The 24,090-nt window shown below is 49.2% G+C and overlaps 1 protein-coding gene across 1 annotated transcript in view; it reads right to left on the bottom strand.

The window, feature by feature from the left end:
* Inpp5d (inositol polyphosphate-5-phosphatase D) overlaps positions 1-24,090 on the bottom strand; it is a 101,572-nt gene that overhangs the window by 16,371 nt on the left and 61,111 nt on the right. The window contains exons 7-19 of the mRNA XM_090355060.1: positions 19,267-19,347; positions 19,087-19,158; positions 17,242-17,365; positions 16,692-16,798; positions 16,205-16,307; positions 14,461-14,657; positions 12,975-13,092; positions 9,570-9,666; positions 8,985-9,123; positions 6,878-6,986; positions 6,653-6,741; positions 4,527-4,608; positions 464-553 (exon numbers count right to left, since the gene is read on the bottom strand). Coding sequence (XP_090211186.1) covers positions 464-553; positions 4,527-4,608; positions 6,653-6,741; positions 6,878-6,986; positions 8,985-9,123; positions 9,570-9,666; positions 12,975-13,092; positions 14,461-14,657; positions 16,205-16,307; positions 16,692-16,798; positions 17,242-17,365; positions 19,087-19,158; positions 19,267-19,347 — 1,408 coding nt within the window. The remainder of the gene's footprint in view (positions 1-463; positions 554-4,526; positions 4,609-6,652; positions 6,742-6,877; positions 6,987-8,984; positions 9,124-9,569; positions 9,667-12,974; positions 13,093-14,460; positions 14,658-16,204; positions 16,308-16,691; positions 16,799-17,241; positions 17,366-19,086; positions 19,159-19,266; positions 19,348-24,090) is intronic.

The raw sequence follows: 24,090 nt of genomic DNA, 5'->3' as shown, positions 1-24,090 counted from the left end.
TCTCTCCTATTCTTCCTCATTCCAAACACTATAGTAGCACCTGGGATGGCCTCTTCTCAATCCAAGCTGGGCAGTGGTGGCTCATGCCTGTAATCCTAACTACTCAGGAAGCTGAGCTCTGTAGATTGCAGTTCAAAGTCAGCCCAGTTAAGTTCATGAGACTCTTATCTCCAATTAACCACCCTCTCCTCCACCCCCCCCCCAGAATTAGAGCTGTGCTCAGATGATAGCACACAGAGCCCAAGCTCTGAGTTCAAGCCCCAATACTGGCACATACACAAGCAACAACTAAGAATTCTCTGCACTGAAATTGAGGTGTTAGCTGGACATGATGTGATCTGATCGATACACTGTGGACTTCCCAGAATGGTGACCCTTCTCCAAGCTAGACATCTGATTGTTACAGCCAGAGACAAGTGTTCAAGTACTTGTCTTTGGGGAAAGGCCACTTTTCGTTGCTTACCGTTCTTGGAGACAAACTGGGAGGTGACTCCTGCCTCAAATGTGGCAAATACAGGACTGTGATCACTTGTCATGATGTCACTGGTACAGCCTGCAGGGTGTGAAGAGCAGATGGAGAAGTTCTTCTAGTCAGGGTCCAGATGGCAAACTCAGGGCCAGGGGCAGGTTAAGCTCAACAGCTGGAAACTTTGAGACCACCAAGCAAAGAAGCCCGAACTTCCCTGCTGGGTTATCAGCTGACAGCACCCCTGCCAACCCCACATCTGAGTGGCTCTCACTACCTGGTGCAAAATCATCCCAGCCCACATGATAGGCTGTTTTAAGACACTGGGTCGCAAGGTAGTTTATTAGGTAACAGTGGATGGCTGGGTCCATAGCCCTAAGTCCCATACCCAGGACAGTCTCATTTCCTGAGTTCTGGACTCTCTTTTCTTTCCCTTCTTGCTTCCCTCCATCCCAACCTCATCACACTTCTACTTTGCCTTTAGCCTTCCCTTCATGCTCTACGCCTAGACCTCCATGGAAGACACCTCAGCCTCATGGATAGGGCGGGGCTTTCTGTCCCTCCTGCCTCTCCTGTTCCCTGTGGAGGCCGTGATGCAGGCAGGTTCTAGAAACAGGACTTGACGGGACATAGGCAGGAGGGTCTGGATGTGATGGGCCCAGTGCCTGACTGCGAAGGGGACATGTGCAGGGACAGGTCAAGTGTGGAAGAGGATCAGGTGGGAAGAGGGGGAGGAGGCTCTTTCGGAGTTGAAGGGTAGTATGATGACTTGGCTATGGCTGGGATGGGTGCTGCTGTTCTAAAGATCTAACATCTAAAGATGTTGTAAAGCCGGGTGTGGTGGCTCATGCCCATAATCCTAGCTACTTAGGAGGCTGAGATCTGAGGATCAAGGTTCAAAGCCAGCCTGGCACGAAGATCCGTGAGACTCTTATCTCCAGCTAACCACCAGAAAACCGTAAGTGGTGCTGTGGCTCAAGGGCAGAGTGGTAGCAAGGAGTTGAAGAGTTCAGGGATAGCGCCCAGGCCCAGAGTTCAAGCCCCATGACCCCCCCCCCAAAAAAGAAATGGTATTGTGAGGGGTCACTTCTGGGAGTCAGGACAAGAGCAGAGAGAACAAAGGGCAAATGGGTTAGACTATCTCCCAGGTGGCTACTCTGGAACCTTCTGGGTAGCAGGAGACCACTGTGATGAAGGGACAGAAAATGGAGTTACCTTGTCAGACCACAGTTAAATGTAGGGATTTTCTGATCTCCAGAAATTATCCCAGAGATTGTGGGTGACCTTTGGAGTGATGGCAAGATCGCACCCCCCCCCCGCCCTGTTCTGATCATGTCTCCTCACTCTGGAGAGTGATATGGGGCTGGTGACACGGGTGGACAGGCCTAGGGTCATGAGCTGCCCAAGGGGGCCCCTGAGCTGTGTGTTGCTCAGGTGTAGTGCATCATGGGAGCAGAGTGGCCTTTCCTTCAGATACCAATGTCTGGGGATTTGCAATGTTTCAAATATATACTATGATTCTCACTAAAAGCATTGTCTTCTCAGGCCAGGAGTGGTAGCATGCTCGCCCAGCATGCATGAAGCCCTGGGTTCGATTCCTCAATACCACATACATAGAAAAAGCCAGAAATGGAGTTGCGGCTTTACTGGCAGAAAGCTAGCTCTGAGCAAAAAAATGTCCAAGGACAGTGCCCAAGCCCCGAGTTCAAGCCACAGGACTGACAACAAAACACTTTTTTCTCAATAAAAGTTAATTTTGGTTGGAATAGTTAAGATCTTATTCTGCAAGAACTGGGAACTTGTGTTAGAAGTCTTTTAAGAATAAACACATAGTTGGGGCCGGGAGTTTGGCCTAGTGGTTAAAGTGCTTGCCTAGCATGCATGAAGACCCGGGTTCGATTCCTCGGTACCACATACATAGAAAAAAGCCAGAAGTGGTGCTGAGGCTCAAGTGGTAGAGCTCTAGCCTTGAGAAAGTCCAAGGACAGTGCTCAGGTCCTGAGCTCAAGCCCAGGACTGGCAAAACAAACAAACAAAAAAAAAAAACAGAGGCCCGGGAGTTTGGCCTAGCGGTTAAAGTGCTTGCCTAGCATGCACAAAGACCCGGGTTCGATTCCTCGGTATCCCACATACACAACCAAACCGGAAAAGTGGCAGAGACGAGACTGCGACGGCGACAGAGAGCGAAAGAAGCGAGCTGAGCTGAAGTGAACAGAGCCCAACCGAGTGGTGGCCGGAGCGAGCGGGGCTGGAGCGAGCCGAGCCAGAGCCAGCGAGGCCGGAGCGAGCGGGGCCAGGAGCAAGCGAGAGCTGGCCGGGCCGGAGCGAGCGGGGCCAGAGCAAGCCAGGAGCAGGGCCGGGCCGGAGCGAGCGGGGCCAGAGCAAGCCAGGAGCAGGGCTGGAGCGAGCGGGGCCGGAGCAAGCTGGAGCGAGCTGGGCGGAAGCAAGCGGGGCTAGAGCGAGCGGGGCCTGAGCTAGAAAGAGGGCCTAGCGGGGCCGGAGCGAGCGGGGCCAGAAACAGAAAGGGGCCAAAAAAAAAAAAAAAGAATAAACACATAGCCCATACAAACTCCAGCATCCCTTATAGTCGAAGGGTCAACATGATTTTTTTTTTTTGGGTCAGTGTGGGGCTTGAACTTTGGCCTGGTCATTATCCCTGAGCTCTTCAGCTCAAGGCTACCACCCTACCCTTGAGCCACAGTACCACTTCCTGATTTTCTGGTGATTAATTGGAGATAAGAATCTCACAGATTAAGGCTGGGAGTTTGGCCTAGTAGTAGAGTGCTTGCTAGCATGCACTTGAAGACCCAGGTTCAATCCTCGGAACTACATACATAGAAAAAAAAAGCCGGAAGTGGTGCTGAGGCTCAAGTGGTAGAGCTCTAGCCTTGAGAAAGTCCAAGGATAGCGCTCAGGTCCTGAGCTCAAGCCCAGGACTGGCAAAAAAAAAAAAAAAAAAAAAAAGAATCTCACAGATTATAGTGCCTAGGTTGGATTTGAACCAATACTCAGATCTCAGCCTCCTGAGTAGCTAGGATTACAGGCGTCTGGTAACAATGACTTTTTAATTACCTTAAGAACTTATACCACACTGATTCACTGATTGTGGAATGTTATGCCTTTCTCATCAATTTAACTCAGCCTGACCCTACACCTTCTCAAGTGCATGTTTCAACCAGGACAGGACTTTGCAGGAGCTAAATGTTCCCAATCCTTGGAAGCAAAACCTACTGTGGTTTTTCTCAAAAGGAAAAATGTGCCACCTATTATTAGTGCCAGTCCTGGGGCTTGAACTCAGGGCCTGGGCACTGTCCTTGGGCTTGGGCTTTCTCCAGACTGGTGCTCTACCACTTGAGCCATAGCACCATTTGTTTTTTTCTGTATATGTGGTATGGAGAAATTGAATCCAGTGCTTCATGAATGCTAGGTGAGCACTCTACCACTAGGCCAAACTCCTGGCCCTGTGCCATCTATGCTTGGTGCTTGAACTCAGGGTCCAGGCATTGCCCCTGAGCTTCTCATATTTTTCGGGGGGGGGGGGGAGGCTTGAACTCAGGGCCTGAACACTGTCCTTGGACTTTCTCAAGGTTAGTGCTCTACCACTTGAGCCACAACACCACTTCCAGCTTTTTCTAGTATGTGGTACCGAGAAATCGAACCCGGGTCTTCATGCATGCTAGGCAAACATTCTATCACTAGTGCAAACTCCCAGCCCCACGAGTGCTCTCACTTTGAACCATAGCATCGTTTCTGGCTTTTTGGTAGTTAGTTGGAGACAAGAGTCTCATAGACTTCTCCACCTGGGCCGGCTTCGAACCATGACCCATGATCCTAGGATCCCCTCTGGAGTAGCTAGGATTATAGCGTGAACCACCACTGCCTAGCAAGCACTGCTTTTTTTTTTTTTTTTAAGTGCTCTATTAATTCAAATATCTCCCATACAGGGCTCCTAATCCCGATAGTGGCTCAAGTAGGTTCTAAGATCAGTGCTGCAGAGTCCTTTTTCTGCAGACCAGCAGACAAAAGGGGTCCTGACTCCGTTGGCCTGGGGGTGACTCACCGTAGGACTGACATACCACATGCACCAGCGGGTAAGACTTCCAGAGCACACGGTCACACCATGAGGGCAGGTTGTACTTCATCTGCAAATAAAAGTCATGGCTTTCTACAGTGCCTGCTACTTTAAAAAAAAAAAAAAAGAGAGAGAGAGAGAAAGAAAGGATAAATAAATAAATAGGCAGGCATGGGTGGCTCAGGCCTATAATCCAATCCTAGCTGCTCAGGAGGTTGAGATCTGAGGCTTGCAATTAAAAGCCAGGCAGGGCAGGAAAGTTCATGGGACTCAGATAAAATAAACCACCAAAAAGCCAGAAGTAGAGCTGTGACTCAAGTGGCTGAGAGCTAGCCTTCAGCAAAAGAGCTCAGGAACAATGCCCAAGGCAGAAAAAGAAGAGGAGGAGGAAAAGATTGATTCACCTTGCTGTGTTTTGTACCTGGCTTCAGTGTCTCATCTATCTTCTCTCCTTTTTTTTTCTTTGTGCTGGTACTGGGACTTGAACTCAGGGCCTGGGTGTTGTCCTTAAACTTCTTCTAGAGGCTAGTGCTCTACCACTTGAATTACAGTCCACTTCAGGCTTTTTGGTAATTAATTTGAGAAAGAATCTCAGGGCCTTTCCTAACTTAGGCTGGCTTTAAAGTCTACGCCTGAGGACCTTAGATCTCAGCCTCCTCATAGTTATAGGTGTGAGCCAGTAGTACCCAACTCGTTTCTTGTCTTCTCTCCTCCTCTCCTCTACCTTCCGTTCTGTTTGGGGGGGGCGGTTATATTGGGGCTTGAATTCAAGGCCATCTCAACCAATGAAAGCTGGGCATGGTAGCCCATGCCATCCCATCTACATCAGAAGCATAAATAAGAGGATCCTGGTGCAGGGTAGCGTGCACATAAACTTGAGAAACCATTGGAAACTGAGCACCAGTCTATAGTCCCAGCAAGTCAGGAAGTTGAGATCTGAGGATCACAGTTTGAAACCAGCCTAGACAAGTCCAGGAGACTCTTACCATCTAACCAGCAAAAAAGGCAGAAGTGGGGGTACGGCTGAGAGGATGGAATGACAGCCTTGAGGGAAAGAGAGTGCAAGGACTTGAGTTTAAGCTCAGCACTGGCACAGATCAAATAAAATAGAAAAAAAAAATCCAGAAATAGAGGAGTGAAAAGAAAATACTGTGTGTGTGTGTGTGTGTGTGCACATGTGTGTATGTGAGACAGACAGAGAGAGAGAGAGAGAGAGAGAGAGAGAGAGAGAGAGAGAGAGAGAGCGAGAGAGAGCGAGCGAGAGTGAGCTCTGGTCCTAGTGCTTGAACTCTGGGCTGTCCCTGACATTTTTGGCTTAAGACTTGTGCACTGGAGCTATAGCTCACTTTCAGTTTTGTTTTTGTTTCCTTTCTTTTTTTTGGTGGCTCATTGGAGATAAGTCTCAGAATTTTCTGCCTGGATGTCTTCAATCACAATCCTCAGCCCCCTGGGTAGCTGGAATTACAGGTCTGAGCCACTGGTGCCTGGCTTAGAAAACATTCTTTACATTATTTGGTTGGTCATAGGGCTTGAACTCTGGGCCTGGAGGCTGTCCCTGAGCTCCTCAGCTCCAGGCTAGAGCTCTACCATGTGAGCCACAGTACCACTTCCCGTTTTCTGGTGGTTAATTAGAGATAAGAGTGTCAGGGACTTTCATGCGTGGGCTGGCTTTGAACCCTGATCCTCAGGTCTCAGCCTCCTGAGTAGCTACGATTACAGGCATGAGCCACTGGTGCCCGACTCAACTTGTGATTTCTTTCTTTTTCTTTTGCCAGTCCTGGGTTTGAACTTAGGACCTGAGCACCGTCCTTGGGCTTTCTCAAGGCTAGAGCTCTACCACTTGAGCCTCAGCACCACTTCTGGCTTTTTTTCTATATATGTGGTACCTAGGAATTGAACCCGGGTCTTCGTGCATGCTAGGCAAGCACTCTACCACTAGGCCAAACTCCTGGCCCCTCAGCTTGGGATTTCTAAGTGCCATTTTTTTTCTGTTTTGTTGTTGTTTTCCAGTGATGGAGGATGATTTCCTCTCTGGACTTTTTTGAGCAGACTCCAAAGGGGTGAGATGGGAAAGGAGGCCAGGGCAGGGCGGGAAAGCTGGCTCTGGGACTCACCCCTGTTGCTTTCTGTTTTGTGTAGGCGTATTTGTCCCGAGTGAGCCTTTCAAATCGGTAGGTAGGTGCAAATGTGATCTCTTCCTCTTCTGAAAAAGACACCCCAGGGGTTCCAGTTTTGATTCCCAGATGTCCATTCTTCCTTGAGGACCATCTTTGCCCAAGGAGGACATTTGGAAGGCAGCAAGATGGCTTGAAAGGGCATAGGAGAGGCTGTGTTCTCACCAAAGTGCAGGAAAACTTTCTGCTCCCTCCTCTCCGTAAGCAGCTGGTCGTGAGCCAGCAGATCCCCAAACTGCTGCTGCTTGATCTTCTGGATGATGGCTTCTGCCTCCTGGAACGAGGACAGGCACAGTGGAGCCCTTCTCCCCCCTCTGGGCTACCCGGACCTCTGCCACAGCTCAGCTCTGGTCCCACCTAGCACTGCTTCCTTGTGCTCAACCACTTCATAAAGAAACCAAGAGCCGGCTTGGTGGCTCACACTGTAATCCTAGCTACTCAGGAGGCTGTGATCTGAGGATCGCTGTTCAAAGCCAGCCTGGGCACTAAAGAATGTGAGACTTTTATCTCCAATTAACCTCTAGAAAATGGGAAGTGGGTCTGAGGCTCAAGTGGTAGGGTGGTAGCCTTGAGCTGAAGAGCTCAGGAATAGCACCTAGGCCCAGACCCACCAAAAACAAAACAAAAACAAAAACAAAAAGAAAGAAAGAAACCAAGAGAGCTGGGCACTGGTGGCTTATGCCTGTAATTCCAGCTTCTCAGAAAACTGAGGATCTCAGTTCAAGCCAGTCAAGGCAGGAACATCCATGACATTCTTTAACTCAAATTAAACAGCCAGAAGCCAGAAGCAAAGAGCTGTGACTTAAGTTATAGAGCATCAGCCTTAAGGGAAAAAAGTCAGGCATGATTGTAAGGCCTGGAGTTCAGGCTCCAGTATGGCAAGTTCATATGTATGTGCACACGTGTACACACACACACACACCAAACAACCGCCCCCCACAAAAAAAATCTCCAGAGAGCATCACAGTTATCAATCACCCTAATAACTAAGCTTGAGGTTGGCCCAAATTTGCATGTGGACCTGTTATTTTTTATACTGGTTCTAGTATGGATTTTAATTTTTTTCCCCCCAGACCTAGGGCTTGAACTTGGCCTGGGTGCTATCCCTGGGCACTATCCCTGGGCTCTTTTGTTCAAGCTAATGCTCTACCATTTTGAGCCATAGTTCCACTTCCAATTTGGGGGTTTTTAAGTGGAGATGAGTTTCATGGATTCCAAGCCTAAGCTAGCTTTGAACCATGATCCTCAGATCTCAGTCTCCTGAGATTACAGGGTTATAGGCCTGAAGCACCAGCGCCTGGCTGGTTCTCAGTATTTTCTGAGCTCTGTGAGAACAGGGTGGGCTGCCTATGTGTCTACACTGGAGGAGAGCCCTTGTTCCTGCATCTCCTGGTGCTGGATTCCTTCGTCCTGCACTATTGGGATGCCATCGTCTTGGAGTCCTTTCTCCTGCCACTCTTGTGACCTTGAACCAGGCTCCTGGATTCTGCGTGTGTGTGTGTGTGTGTGTGTGTGTGTGTGTGTGTGTGTGTGTGTAGGTTGGGCTGGCCCTTCCCAGGGGAGCCAGAGGCCCCTTCCCATCCACCTTAGGAAGAGGGTATGATGTCTGGGCATACTGCCCAAGCTGTCTAAGGACATGGCTGTTCAGCCTCCTGATAGCTGTAATGATAGAGGCACAGAGGTGGCGGAAGGGTGCAGGTTAGATGGGGAGATGGCTGGAGTCCAGGATGGTGTGAGTGGGGGTGGTCAGTGTCACGTGATCCATTGACTGCAGGATTCCCTTAGCCCCTGGGCTCCCCCCAGGTCTCGTGCCCTTCACAGAACTGCAATGGGAAAATATGAGAGTCCCGCCCACCCTGGAAGGCGGACACGTGTCAATACCAGTCTCTGGGCAGAAGCAAGCATGTGGGTTCTAGATGTGCCCTGGCCATGCCTGCCCATTCCACCCTCAGGGACCACAGCGGGCACCCAGCTCAAGGTGTCTTTGCCTCACTAGCGTCTACACAGCTCTCTCTTCCCATACCCGGCCCAATCACTGAGGCTGCCACTGGCTGGCTTAGATATCCAGGCAACAGTGTCTGGAGGTCAGGCGTCCATCACGTGGGATGTTGACAGAAGCAGAAGGGAAATTAACAAGAGGAATCAGCCTGGAGCCCCAGAGAGCTGCTGCCTTGTCCCAGCTCTGTGTCCCTACGTTGCCAGGGCTGTCTGTCCTGAGCAGATCCCACCAAATCTCAGTCCCTGACCCCCAGCCTCAGGCAATGCCTCTTACGCAGGTGGGCAACTCCACGCGGTAGTTGAGGTCCCCAAGCCAGAACAGGTGGGTGAAGCGGTGGGTGATGTTGAATGGACTCAGCTTCTTGTCTCCAAGGGCCAAGAACCGCAGGATATTCATGTAGTTCTGGTTTCGCCTAATCCAGGGAAAAGGCGAGGGGTTGCTGGTACCCACCCCACCATGACAGGAAGGCAAGGGAGAATTTGGTGGGGGCCGAGACCTCTAGCCCTGCTGCAGTGACCATTTGAGCGGGCAGGGAGGTGAGGAGAAGGGCCTCTGAGAGCCAGAGCCAGAGTCTGAGCGGGAATGGCCCAGCAGAGAATTGGAACTGGAAGTACCCTCGACGGCTGGCGTCACAACTAGGCAGCTAGCATACAGTGTGGCTTTGATCTGTATGATTTCCCTTTAGGAACTGAGCACTCTTCTAGAAGTCTGTCAGTTAATGGGTTCCTTTTCACTGCAATTGCCTGTGTTGAGAATATGGGGGTCCAGAGAGTTCCGGGCTAAGGCTGAAGGCATCACAGTGGGTGGTTAGAGAGGTATGAGAGTTTTCTGAGCTCTAGAAGGAATGAGCTTCATTACCTGAGCTTCTTTTCACTTCCGGAAGTCAAGTGGCTGTTAACAAACCCCAAAGAGGTGCCATTGAACATGAATGACACACCCACAGCTCCCTTGTTCCCTATGGGAGGGAAGAGAAAGATGAATCAAAAAAGTGGCAAGCCCAGCATGGTATGGTAGCACATGCCTGTAATATAAAAACTGGGGGAAAAAAAAAAGAGAATCTTGAGTTCAAAGCTGGTCTAGGCTTCCTAGGAAGGCTCTGTCTCCATTCTGAAGAGGTCCTAAAGCAAGATCAGGTGAAAAATAGTCACTGAATTAATAAAAACTACAAAGGAAGGAGAGAAGCAGGCAGGGGAGAAGCAGATGTCACATGGGGTGGGTTCCTTGGTCCAGTAGCAGCTCCAGGGAACTTGCTGGAAAGGTAAATACCAGACTACCAAATCCAAGATTCTGGGGCCAAGTGTAGGTGCTTGGAACTGTGTACTGGTGGCTTACGTTTGTGATCCGAGTTGCTCAGGAGGCTGAGATCTGAGGATCATAGTTCAAAGCCAGTCCAGACAGAAAGCCCCTGAGAGTCTTATCTCTAATTAGCCACCAGAAAACTGGAAGTGGCATTGTGGTTCAAAGTGATAGAGTGCTAGCCTTGAGCTGAAGAGCTCAGGGACAACACCCAGGACAAGTTCAAGCCACACAACTGACCAAAAGGAAAAAAAAAAAAAGAAAAGAAAGAAAAAAAGAAAAAAAAGAGTAGTTCCTGGGCAAACCCACTAAAGCAGGGGTGGGCAAATGCAGGCCGTGGTAAATAAAAGCAGTTTTTACTTGTGTTTGTGTGTTGCGTACGTACACGTGTGCCAGTATTGAGACTCACACTTGGGTGTTAGTTGTTGTCCTTAGCTTTTTCACTCAAGGCAAGTCTCTACTTTTAGCCTTTTGCTAGATGAGTCTCTTGGATTTGTCTGCATAGACTGCCTTTGAACCATGATCCTCTAATCTTGGTCTCCAGAGTAGACAGGATTACAAGTGTGAGTCACTCAGGCAGGCTGTTACATTTTTAAATAGGTGGAGGGGAATCAAAAGGAAAGCAGTCTTTTATAAAATGTAAAATTCCAGTTCCTCAGGAGGCTGAGATCTGAGGATTGTGTCCTGAAGACAGTTGGGGTAGGAAAACCCATGACACTCTCCAATAAATGACTCAAAAAATAGAAAAAGCTAGAGGTGGAGCTGTGGGTCAAGTGGTAGAATGCTAGCTTTGAGCAAAACTGCTCAGGGATAGTGCTCAGGCCCTGAGGAAGGCCCAGGAAGAGCATCAAAACCAATAAATAAAATAAAATTCAGATTTCAGTGTTCCACTGCTACTCTCGGGCCATGACAGAACTGCCGAGTTGTGACGGAGCCTGCCTGCCGTCTGGCGTTTCACGCAATACTGCCCACACTGTTCTAGATGACCCTAACCCAGGCTGAAGTTGCACAAGCTGCCGTGCCCCACAGGACAGCCACAAGCCACGTGTGGCTCTCCAGTCCTTAGGACGAGGCTGGTCTGAAAGAAACCACACAACACACATGGGACAAAAAGTCAGAAGAAATTGGATGCTGGTGGCTCACCCCTGTAATCTCAGCTACTTGGGAGGCTCAGATCTGAGGATCATAGTTCTGAGCCAGTCTCGCAGAAAAGTCTGTGTGACCTCAGGGGGAATGGAGACCTGGACAGTACATCAGCAGTGTGGGCCACAGGCGGGGCTGGGACGAGCTTCCAGCCCTCCCTCACGAGCTAGGGAATTTCCACAACACCCCTACAGGGGCTGGTGACACATGACTTAGGACCAGCTAAGTCAGCTTCAGGCATTCAGACTGGGTTAGGTCTACTCTCAAAAGACTTCAGTGGTTCTTGGGGTACCAACTCATGATTTAGGGTATCCTCCAAGGGCAGTGCAGGCTCCTGAGAGGCCCCTTGGTGTTTTTCCTCAGTGGTGTCCTGTTTGTTCACAGGTGGTGGGTGAAATCCAGGCAAGCAAGGCTCCTGTCTTCTCCATAACCAGCCTGGAACTGGGCTCTAGCGCTCCATGGAGGTAACTGGGGATTGGGGAATGGGTGGGGGCGAGGCCTGGATCAGCTGAAGCAGAATTTTGCAATGGAAGGATTGAGTAAATGTGTGCTGTGGGGCAGGGGATGCAGGGAGAGGCAGGAAGCCCAGGGAGGGATCAAATGTAGACAAAGGGGAAGTTCTGGGCTCACATCAAGCCATGCCAGCCCCACCATCCACTACCACAGGAAGGAAAGAGGTTGAAGGGTGGGGACATTCACTTTGAAGTTTGTCAGCGAAAAAGTGGAGAGCTTGTCACATTCCACCGTAGCAACCTGGCTTCCTATGGGTGTGGGGACCCTGTTCTGGGCTCAGCACCAATGACCAGAAACCACTGGGTTTGTGAGATGCTATCCACAGCACTCCACACACGCGCAGTCCCTCTCCTACACACATGCACATCCGAAACAGACACACGCAGACATGAGGCAGTCGCAGGCAGAGACTCACAAGCACGCCCTCGCAGGGGAAGGGGGACAGGGGGATGGAGAGGAAGGGTGGGTGAATGTAGTCATAATATTCAATGCACCTATGGAAAATGGTCCTGGGTAACTGGAGGAGAGGGGTGTGATCGGGAGGGATGGGGATAATGATGGAAGGGGTGGCGTTGTATACTCACAAGCCCTCTGTACAACCACTTAGAGGTAACAGCAAAATTAAAAAAAAACAACTCACAGCCTGGCCAATTTCCTCTGCAGATTATACTAATCCACTGAAACTCAGGCAGGCTCCCCCGACCCAGTGCACAGCCAACTAACTCCACATGGACTAGTGCACTCACTCTACTCTCGTCCTTTTTGTCCATCACGGGGCTTGAACTCTGGGCCTGGGTGCTGTCCCTGAGCTTTGTCACTCAAGGCTGGTACTCGACTACTTGAGTCAAAGCTCCACTTGTGGCTTTTTGGTGATGTATTGGAGATGAGACTCTCACAGACTTTCCTGCTCAGGCTAGCCTTGAACCTCAATCCTCAGATCTTAGCCTCTTGAGCCGCTCAGATTACAGGCCTGAACCATTGGCACTCCGCTCAGTCCACCCATTCCTACCTGGTTTTCTGAAGCAGCCCAACTTGAGCCACTGAGTCCGAGCTGAAACCAACATTTCCAGTGTAGTCTACACCCAGCCAGCACCTGACTCATAGTTTCCGGCTACTAGAGCGGACTCTCTAGACTGGCTAGCAGCAGTGCAGGCTCCTGGAAGCTTGTGGGACCAGGAGGTTTGGGTTTACCTGATACCTACTGAGTCAGAACCACAGCTGCAGGATCTTCCCAGGAACTCAGGGTTTAATGTGGACACCCCAGGGCCTCAGGGTGAGGCAGAGCATGCTGGGAGAACTCCCTCCACTCACCCAGCGTGTTGGCGATGCCCGTTTTTACATTGTCCGTGCAGATGTGGCTGATGCGGTTCTCATGCTCGGGCTTGGCTAGCACCACGATTCGGATGTTCCAGAGTGTGTGGATGGCCACCTGGAAGGGAGGACCATGCTGTGACACTTGGCTGAGGTGCAGTGTCCAATATCAGAGCACAGTCCCAGCCCTCAGGGATGAAAAACCATGACTGTTGTCCCTGGCCTTGGAGGGATTTCCTCCTCCTCCTCCTCCCCCTCCTTCTTTTCTTCTTCTTCTTCTTCTTCTTCTTCTTCTTCTTCTTCTTCTTCTTCTTCTTCTTCTTCTTCTTCTCCTTTCCCAATCCTAGGTCTTAAATTCAGGGGGCACTGTCCCTGAGCTTTATCTATCTATCTATCTATCTATCTATCTATCTATCTATCTATCTATCTATCTATCTATCTATTATATGGAGTATCAAAAACTTCTGGCCTTGAACAGAAATCCTTCTGATCTCTGCCTTTTTTATTTTTATTTTATTTATTTATTTATTTATTTTACCAGTTCTGGGGCTTGAACTCGGGGCCTGAGCACTGTCCTTGGGCTTCCTCAAGGCCTAGAGCTCTACCACTTGAACCACAGCACCACTTCTGGCTTTTTCTACATATGTGGTATTGAGGAATGGCACTCAGGGCTTCATGAATGCTAGATAAGCACTCTACCTACCACTAGGCCATGCTCCAAGCCCCTTGAGGGATTTCTCATGATGCTCAGACATGAGGCAAAGCCTCTCAGGTGAGCCCTGGGCTACTGGTACTTCTATGGTTATCTCTGACAAGCCAGAGTAGGGAAGGGAGAGATTTTTGGCAACAGCCCTTGTGCACTTAGATGTATCTTTCTGGTTCTTGAAGTTGAAGACCACAGATATCTATTTTATTGGTTTACTGGCCTTGAACTCAGGGCCTTCTCCTCTTGCTTAACTGTTTTTTTTTTTTTTTTTTTTGCCACTCCTGGGCTTGAGCTCAGGGCCTGAGCACTGTTTTGGGGATTTCTCAAGGCTAGAGCTCTACCACTTGAGCCTCAGCACCACTTCCAGCTTTTTTCTATATATGTGGTACCAAGGAATTGAACCCCGGCCTTTGTGCATGCTAGGCAAGCACTCTACCACTAGGCCACACTCCCAGCCCGTGCTTGGCTGTTTTTGCTCAAGGCAACCTACCACTTGAGCTGCAGTTCCACTTCTGGCTCTTTGGTGATTACTTGCAGATAAAAGTCTCTCAGACTTTCCTGCCTGGGCTGGCTTTGAACCTCAGGCCTCAGATCTCAGCCTCCTGAGTAGCTATGAGTAATAGGAGTAAACCAGCACCAGCTAGTCTCGTGAGGTGGAGAGTGGATGGGCCAAGCCTGCCCTGGCCTCTGAGACACTCCTGATCCAGCAGAGCCCAATGCTGTGGATCCCCTGTCTACCTGTCCATCTGCCCCTCTGTCCGCCATCTCCCCTGGGCTCACCATTTTGAACGTGATGCTGGTGATCTCTTGCAGGGAGTGTCGGAGGGTCTCCAGCCACTCCTTCTCCCCCAGGGGGTCCTCCTGGGTGCCGATGACGTAGATGTCGTGGGGGATGTAGTCCGCTGAGTCGTCCCGTGTCTTCCCCTGCCCCTTGGAGAGAAACCAGGACGTGATCTTCTTGGGAGGGGGGGCGTTACCTTCAACAGCAAAACCCAACACCAGGTAAGTCAAAGGCACAGCAGGTCAGCAGCATGGGGGGGGGTACACAGTCTAGGCCTTCTGAAGGGAGGGAGCCCCCTGCCCTTTGCACAACAGGACAGCCCTGCAGCCTCTACCCAAAGATCTCTGCTGACAAAAGGTGAACGGAAAGCTCCCTGTGCCACAAGCATGGATCCTGGAGGTCAGCTGTGGAAGGAATCTGGGGGCCAGGTGGGACTGAACCAGATACAGGACTCCCAGGACATGGGCTGGAACTCTAATCCAGTGCTGTGGTGACCCCTAAAACATACGGCCATGGCATAGAGAGCGGGGGGGGGGGAGGGTGAAGGAGGGGGCCGAGGTGAAGACTAATGCCCAGGAGGCAGGTCAGGAGCTGCAGGAAACCCAGAGTCCCCGTCCCCATCTCCTCCTGGAAGCCTGGACCCTCAGCCACTGCCCTTTTCTCTCTGTGCCCTGTCTCCCAGGGAAAGGCTGCACCCTTGACTACATGCTGTGCTGAAACAGGACAGCTTCACTCTGCCCAGGGCAAAGTTAAATAGAATTTAACTGAAGCCAGTGTGTGTGTGTGTGTGTGTGTGTGTGTGTGTGTGTGTGTGTGTGTGTGTGTGTGTGTGTGTGTGTGTGTGTGTGTGTGTGTGTGTGTGTGTGTGTGTGCGCGTATGTGTGTGTGTGCACGCTAGTATTGGGGCTTAAATTCAGTTTGTATGCTGTTCCTTGAGCTTTTCTGCTTTACCCTTTGAGTTGCAGCTCCACTTCTAGTTGTTTGCTGCTTAATGAGAGATGAATGTCATAGACTTTCCTGTCCAGGCTGGCTTCAAACCATTAATCCTCAAATCTCAGCCTCCCGTGTAGCTAGGGATTACAGGCATTAGCCACTGGCACCTACCCCATAGGTAAGTCCCATGCCATAGCTGGCACTGAGATTCAGATTAATGACATCTCTACCTTACACAAACTTTTGTTTAGCCTAACAAAATTGGTACAATATACATATTTAGCATAGTAACACTTACTAGTATATAAATACATATATATGTATATTACATATGTATATGTATATTATATATATCCCACTGTACATTTCTAGTTAGATACTTAATATTGTATTTAGTATATAAATACACTAGAATGTCATACATATTTGGTATTATATATGATTTGGTATTTATTTCTAGCTATATACTTACACTAAAATCTACCTTGTTTGTAGGAAATTCAATTTAACTTGTATCCTATATCCTATCTATCTGCCCACCTCTCCCCTACTCCTCCAGATGAGACAGGGGGCTCCTGACCCCATCACCTACATATTCAGATTTTTCGCCCTAAAACCTTCCAGTTTGGATATGCAAAAAGGAACAAACTCCAGTTACTTTTAGGGTCTGAAGCTTGTTTTTCTTATCATCCTCTCAGGAGCAGGGTGGCATTTCCTAGAAAGGAGGCGAGGCAGATGGTGGGAAGCTGGCTGGGCCTGGAAGGGGAGGGGAGAGTAAGGGAAAGATGGAAGGGAGGGGTGAGGACCCACCCATGTTCCACGTGCCGATGAAGATGGTGATCATGTCTGGCTCTGGCTGTTCAGAGTGCTTGTTCTTCATCTGCTGCAGGAGCTGGCAGAAGCCTTCTCTCTTCTGGAGATGGAAGGACAGACAGGCTAAGGAAGGCCCCCCCTCCACCTACCTGCACATCACACTGCAAAGACCTCGAGCAGCTTCAAAAGCACTGAGTGCACTGGCTACCAGTGCAGACACTCAGGTGTGTCAAAAGCTATGAGCCAGGGGCCTTCAGATCTGCTGTGCCACTGCAGGGATGAGACTTGAAGGAACTCAGAAACTGCATAGAAACACACCCCTGGCAGCAGATCTACTGATCTAGGAAAGCGCAGAAGCAATCTTCGTGTCTTATTTGATGTCTTATTGTGGACTATCCATGAACATGGTATGAGCCACCAGTGCCCAACCCAAGTTTAATCTTTACTATCAAAAAAAATAATAAGAAAGTTGTTTGGCACTTACTTTGGAGTCAGCAAAAACATACTCCTTCCGTAAGATCTTCTCCTTTTCTGTCTCCACCAAGATCACCAACTTGTTCAGAAATTTCTGTGATTTGATGAGTTGTAGAACTAAAGAAAAGCGAAGCTTACTGATTTGTTTCCATAGACTGGCAGGGTAGGTCTAGCCCTGATCTCACCGAGCATTTGGCCTTTTCTTTTTATTTATTCTTTATTGTCGGGGTGATGTACAGAGGGATTACAGTTATACTCATCGGGTAGTGGGTACATTACTTCTTGAACACTGCTAACCCTTCCCATGTTTTTCTCCTACGTTCCCTCCCCCCACACCCCCTCCCACTCATCTTGTTTTTCCCTTCCCTTCCTTTTTTCAAATAAACAAATAAACATCTATATAGTATACAAGGTACCACATTCAGATGCAGTAACGACATGAGATAAACTGTAAGGGGAAAGGAAAAGAAATAGCTTCACATAGTACATTAAGAACAACAGTCACCAAGATAAACCTCTTGTTTCCATATCCTGGCATTCATTTCGCTTATAGGCCTTACTTTTCTTGTGGCTGTAGAATTTATCTTCAGACCCATCCTTGGACTTCTTCACAATCAGTTTCCCAGACTCCACATCCACTTTGAGGTGTATTTTTTGAGGAATTCCCAGAGACTCTGACTTCACCTTCACAGAGAAAGAGAGGCAGTTCACCAACTTTCTGGCTAGGATTTTGCAATGCTCCTTCGAATCTGGCTGGGTGACCCTGGATCAATAGCCCAGGGGCTGTTGAGCTGCTATCTCCCAGCCTCTCATTCTCATTCACCTCACAGCCCCAAACATGCACACTCCAGTGTCTCTAAGAATGGAAGGCAGGCGGGCACTAGTGACTCACACTTGTAATCATAGCTGCTCAGGAGGCTGAGATCGGAGGATTGCAGTTCAAAGCCATCCTGGGTAGGAATTTCTTATCTCCAATGAACTACTCAGAAAAAGCTGTAAATGGCACTGTGACTCAAGTGATGGAGAAAGTCCTAGCCTGCTAGCCTTGAGGGAAAAGAGGGACAGCACCTAGGCCGAGTTCAAGGCTCTGGACCAGAAAAAAAAAGCCAAACAAGAGCACAAGGATGTGAGATCAACCCAGTATCCATACACAAGAAAGTGGGGAGGGGACGGAGAAAGTAAAGAATGGATGGGCACCCACTATGTACCCCGGATGTTTTATCAGCAGGTGGAGGCAACAGATGAACCACTGAGAAATAGTTCATTCACTGAGTCCTTAGACAACGCATTCATCTGATGTGTCACCTTCCTGAAAGAATTTGGGCCTTGTTACAACCATTAATTAAATATTTGCAAATAATAATTGAAAAAAAAAGATACTTACAAACTCAGAAAATAGAAGTATGTCTTTTAGGGAATTATTTCAGGACTAGAGGAAACTTAGGGGTGGAGAGTTAGGGCGTCTCATGCTGTTTCTGACTATGGGACCAGGCTGGCTGGCTGGGCCAGAATTTCTGGGATTACGAGGAGAAACACGTTGCCATGTGCCAGGCACAGAGAGGATTGCAGCTTAAGGTTAGCTTGAACAAAACTGTTACCTGAGCCAACAAGTTGGGTATGGTGGTCAAGTCTGTAATCTCAGCTGCAAGGAGGTGTAGGTGGAAGGATCATCAATTTAATCCCCAGTGGAGAGAGGAAGGAAGAAAAGAAGGAAGGAAGGGAGGGAGGGAGGGAGGGAGGGAGGGAGGGAGGGAAAGCTGGAGATCACTGGCTTATGTCTATAATACTAGCTACTCAGGAGGCTGAGAGCTGAGAGGATCACAGTTAAAAGCCAGATATGTTGGAAAGTCCCTGAGTTGAATCTCCAACTAAGCCCCTAAAAAGCCAGAAGTAGACCTGTGGCTCAAGTAGTAGCCTCAAGGACAGCATCTAGGCACTGAGTTCAGTCCCCAGGATTGGTGTGTGTGTGTGTGTGTGTGTGTGTGTGTGTGTGTGTACCAGTACTAGGGCTTAAACTCAGATCCTGGGTCCTATCCCTTAGCTTTTTGGCTCAAGGTTGGTGCTCTCCATTTGAGCCACAGCTCTACTTAAACTTTTTGATGGTGAATGGGCAATAAGACTTCCCTGTAACTGGGGTCCTCAGATCTCAGCCTTCTGGAGTAGTTGGGATTACAGGCCTGTGCCACCAGCACCCAGAGAAAATCATATTATAAAACCCCCAAGGGAGCTCTCCCCTTGCAGCCTGCTCAGGGAGGAACTTACAGGTGCCTCGATTCTAACACACAACTGCTTTCCTAGCAAGGCATTGCCCACGGCCACCCTCCACCACGGGGTTTCAAAGTCCCTTCTCCCACAGGGAACAAGGTGCATCCGAGGGCCAGATTCCACTGTCCCACCCCACTTACCTCGAAGGTGACTGGGGGGATAAGAGAACGCCTGTGGGGAGACTCAGAGCCCTCGTGCAACAAGGCCTTGACCTGTGGGGGCAGGGAGGGGGTGAAGGATGCAGAGCCTGGGGCCTGGCATTCTCCAGGAAGAGGCGTCAAGGGGAGCTGAAGGCCCTTCTCCCCTCCCCCAGCAGATACCTTATCTTCAATGGAAGACAGCAGACCCATCAGTTGGCTGAGCTTGGCCACCATGGTGCTAGGATTGGCCTCACCTGGCACCTGGAAGATGAACATGGCGCTTTGGCTGAGTGTGAGCCACAGGGAAGCAACGGGGTAAGTGTGTCCCCCACCCCACCTCCCTGCCTTCTTATCCCATCCACAGGCACTATTACTATCTTCCCTTGCAGATGAGACCAGCAGCCCAATGTCTTCAGAGCCCCCCCCCCCAAATAGATTGGTACTTCCTCTATCTAAATCCAACTCTCCTATAGGGCTTCTCCTGCTCCCTCTCAACTACTTAAAACTTGTAGTGGTGCTGGGCTCTGCCTATAATCCTAGCTCCCCAGGAGACTGAGATCTGAGGATGGATCAGGGTTCAAAGGCAGTCCAGGAAAGAAAATCTATCAGACTCCCATTAATCACCAAAAAGCAACAAGTGGAGCTGCAGCTCAAAGTAATAGAGTGCTAGCCTTAAGCAAAAAAGCTCAGGAAAAGTACCCAGGCCCTGAGATCAAGCCCCAGGACCAGGAAAAACAAAACAAAATTTCAGGTGCTTAACTGGAGATGAGTCTCACAGACTTTCTTGTTCCAGGGCTTTGAACCATGTTCTCAGATCTCAGCCTCCTGAGTAGCTAGGATTCCAGGTCTGAGACAAAGGCTCCTGGCTGCCTTGATGGTTGCAGCTCCTTCCTCTGACTTCCTCTGAATTAGTGTTCTTGCTCTGCTTCCACAAAGCACTCGTTTTTCCCAGCCTAATCCCCTCTGGCTGCTGACGGCTGCAAGATGTGCTTTATCCAAACCCTGGCCCTATCCCAGATGACCTATGTGTTCTGGAGCGCCCACCCTGACTCACGATCCACCTCATTTCAGATCCACTGGGAGCTACCACTGAGGCTTGAATATCCCCGAGTACTCCAGGGAAATGTCACTCAGCCATTTCTATCAAACCACCCTGCTTTATCACCATCACCTGGAACCACTGCCTTCATTTATGAATTAACTGTGTGCTTTCCTGGCTACAACACAGGCTCCACAAGAGTTGAGACCCAGAGTCTTGTGCTCAGCACAACAAACCAAGTGCTCGGAACAGGGGCCAGTGAAGATGCTTTAGTAGACTTGTTTGGTGGACACAGCAGCCCAGAGGATTCAGGCCTTGTACCCATCTGCGTGGTGGTGGGTGTGTTCTTAAGCATTTACTTATAAAAGAACTAGCTGCCAAGCTGCGGAGGTGGCACAGGAGTGGAGTGGTTACCTAGCGTGCATACTGAGTTCCACCAATAGCACAGCGAACAGACGAAAAGAGAATTACAGAATATCTACTCTGTGGCAAAAGCTGTCTTCAGCAAGACCCAACCCCTGCTCTCTGCCAGGGGATGTGCAAAGCAGACGTGCCAGTAGGAATAACCAAGCAGAATGGAAGAAGGTAGAATTACCACCAGCCCAGCCAGACAGGCTACCCCTGCTGTTGTTGTTGTTGTTGTGGGGCAGTACTAGGTTTGAACACAGGACCTCCTTTGAGTCACACTGCCACCAGGCCTTGTGTGTGTGTGTATGTGTTGGTAGTAGGGCTTTAACTCTGGGCCTGGATGCTGTTCCTCAGCTCTTCAGCTCAAGGCTATCCTCTTACCTCTGGAGCCACAGCCCCACTTTCTGTTTTCTAGTGGTTATTGGAGATAAGAGTCTCACGTTCCTTAGTGCCTAGGCTGGCTTTGAACCGTGATCCTCAGATCTCAGCTCCTGAGTAGCGAGGATTGCAGGTATGAGCCACCGCAGGCTTGCCAGGCCTTTTTGCCTTTATTATTTTCTAATAGGGTTTGGGGCCACTTTGCACAGCAGTCTTCTCACTTGTGCTTCCTGCAGAGCTGGGGAAACAGGCATGTCCACAACACCCAGCTATTGGTTCAGATTGGACCTCTCAATTTTTTTTTTTTTTTGCCTAGTTCAGCCTCATATGAGATTGTCTCATTTTATGGCCCTCCAGAGTAGCTAGGATTATGGATGTGAGCCACAAACACCCAGCTATACTGGCTTTCTTTTGGTTGTTGGTGGTGATTTTGTTTGCTTCTTCTGTTATTGTTTTGTATGTGTTTTTTTGAGATGAGTCTTAGTATGTAGAAAAGGCTACTCTCTTTTTTTTTTTTTTTTTTTGCCAGTCCTGGGCTTGAGCTCAGGGCCTGAGCACTGTCCTTGGTCTTTCTCAAGGCTAGAGCTCTACCACTTGAGCGTCAGCACCACTTCCGGCTTTTTCTATGGATGTGGTACCGAGAATCAAACCCGGGTCTTCGTGCATGCTAGGCAAGCACTTTAACCACTAGGCCAAACTCCCGGCCCGACAAGGCTACTCTTTAACTCTCCATCCTCTCACTTCAGCCTCCAGAATGTGATCACACCTGTACACCACAACTAGTTACTCGTGCTATTGTCCTCAACTTTCTACTCAGCTATTCCAGCAGCAAGGCAGTTCTGCCATTATCATCGGCACTGCCATCTCTACCACCACCATTAATAGCCTCAAAACTCTAACAACCAATACCATTCGCCACCGGTATCACCGTGCCAATACTACCACCACCACCACCACCACCATCACCAGTTTTCTCACACCATCACCACTGTCAATACCTCTATCTCAGTACTACCATCACCACAAACAGTAACCAGACCATCTATCCTCTCGCCGCCACCATCATCAGTACCATGCTAACAGTATTACCATCACAAACACAACTAAACTGCCACCAGTTCCATCACCACCACCATATCAAATACCACCACCACCAGGGTCACCACTGTCAATACTACCACCAGAACCAAACCTGGAATCTCTACCACTCAGGAGACTGAGATCTGAGCATCAAGATTAGAAGGCAGCCAAGACAGGGGAACCCTTAAGACTCTTATCTCTAATTAACCTGCTAAAAGCCAGAAGTGAGTTGTGGCTCAAGTGGTATAGAGTGTCAGCCTTGAGTGAAAAAGCCCAAGGACAGTGCCCAAGCCCCAGGTGCAAGCCCCAGGACTAGTACAGAAAAAAGCAAGGTTTTTTTTTTTTCCTTCCTCTATCATAACGTTCACAATCTATCTGCGGCTTTTTAAAAATTCCAGTATGTTTTATTTGTGAATAATGAACGGCCAAGGTGGAAAAATTGTTTCACAAATTTATGGGTAAATGCGAAGGACTAAGAGCTGGCGATGTGAACTTGCAGAAACAAAACCATGACTAGAGGAATGGCTCTATCAGAGAGCAAAGCCAACATTATTATTGATCGGGGAAGGCACCTGCAGGAACCGACCAAGACTCAGGCAAAGGCAGAGCTGAAATGCTGCCTGATGGCCAGTAGATGGGGCTGTTCAGAGGCAGGGACACCAGAAATCACGTGTCTTCCTCTCTAGCTGGATGACTTTGGGGAGGTCTGATGGACTACTACTAAGCATAAGGGAAATGGCTGACAAAAGACAGAGTTTTGGGAAACAAGGTTTCCAGAAGCATTGATGAAGTTCTGCATACTAATGGCAATGCCTGCAGGACTCCTTCCAAGAACAAGTTCACTTAAGATGCACAGCTCCTCCACCCCTTGTTTTGCTGTAGGAGAACAGAAAACAGTGGAGGAGTTCACAGCTCGTAGATATCTGACAGGTAAACATAAAAGTCTTATTCAATGCCACAACAAACAACAGCCCAGGACAAATCGCAGTAATGTAGAGAGGCCTGTTACTATTGCTGGGTGGTTGGTGTGGATGCCATAAACTGTTCCTTTTGTTTTATTCCCCCCACCTCACCACCCTCCGCCCCAGTACTGGGGCTTGATTGAGGGTCCGAGTGATGGCTCCAGCTCTGAGTTTAGCACCTTATTTTTGGTCTTGGTTCCTGCCTGGCGTATGCTTCCAGGTAGCTAGAATAACAGTATTATGTTCAGCTCTTGGTTAAGAAAGGATCTCAAAAATTCCTTTATTACCCAGGCTAGCCTTGAACTTTGATCGCAACCATCTCAGCCTCTCACGTAACTGGCATGACAAGTGTTAAGTGACTGGCGTCTGGCTTCCCCTTTGCTTTTTAGCTGCACTTTTAAAGGAGAAATCAGGCTCCAGGGGAGGTTAACAGTTTCTTACTCTCAGACCTCAGGCGCACCCAGTCCTCTGCCCGGCAACCATTTAGTCTAGGCCTTCTATTGCGCCTACCCAAAGTCTTGACTGCCTCCCCACTGAGGGGGCCTGACATTGGTAAATCCACCCCTTCAGATGCCAGCACACCTAGCCATCCCCACTTTGCAGGGTGGGACTTCTGGGCCCACTGCACAGTTGAGAGATGAGTGGTGGAGCAGGGGTGGTGGGGTGTTGAATCAGGCACTGAATTCAGTGCCAGGCTTCTTGCTTCTACTCTGTAGCCTCAGAATGCCTCTCTTGATAGTGGATTTCAAAAGCACATCAAAAATGACAAGTAAGGGCCGGGGGTTTGGCCTAGTGGTAGAGTGCTTGCCTAGCATGCATGAAGACCCGGGTTTGATTCCTCGGTACCACATACATAGAAGAAAATGCAGGAAGTGGTGCTGAAGCTCAAGTGGTAGAGCTCTAGCCTTGAGAAAGCCCAAGAACAGTGCTCAGGCCCTGAGCTCAAGCCCAGGACTGGCAAAAAAAAAAAAAAAAAAAAAAAAAGACAAGTAACCACTGCTGGTGGCTTACACCTTTAATCCTAATTAGTCAGGTGGCTGAGATCTAAGGGTCTTAGTTCAAAGCCAGCCCACTCAGGAAAGTTCATGGGACTCTTATCTCTAGCGGAAGTGTGGTCCCAGCCTTAAGTGGAAAAAG

Source organism: Megascapheus bottae, chromosome 21 (assembly GCF_031878675.1).
Source record: "Megascapheus bottae isolate mThoBot1 chromosome 21, mThoBot2.hap1, whole genome shotgun sequence".
Lineage (NCBI taxonomy): Eukaryota > Metazoa > Chordata > Mammalia > Rodentia > Geomyidae > Megascapheus > Megascapheus bottae.
This window is presented reverse-complemented; position numbering and strand designations above follow the sequence as displayed.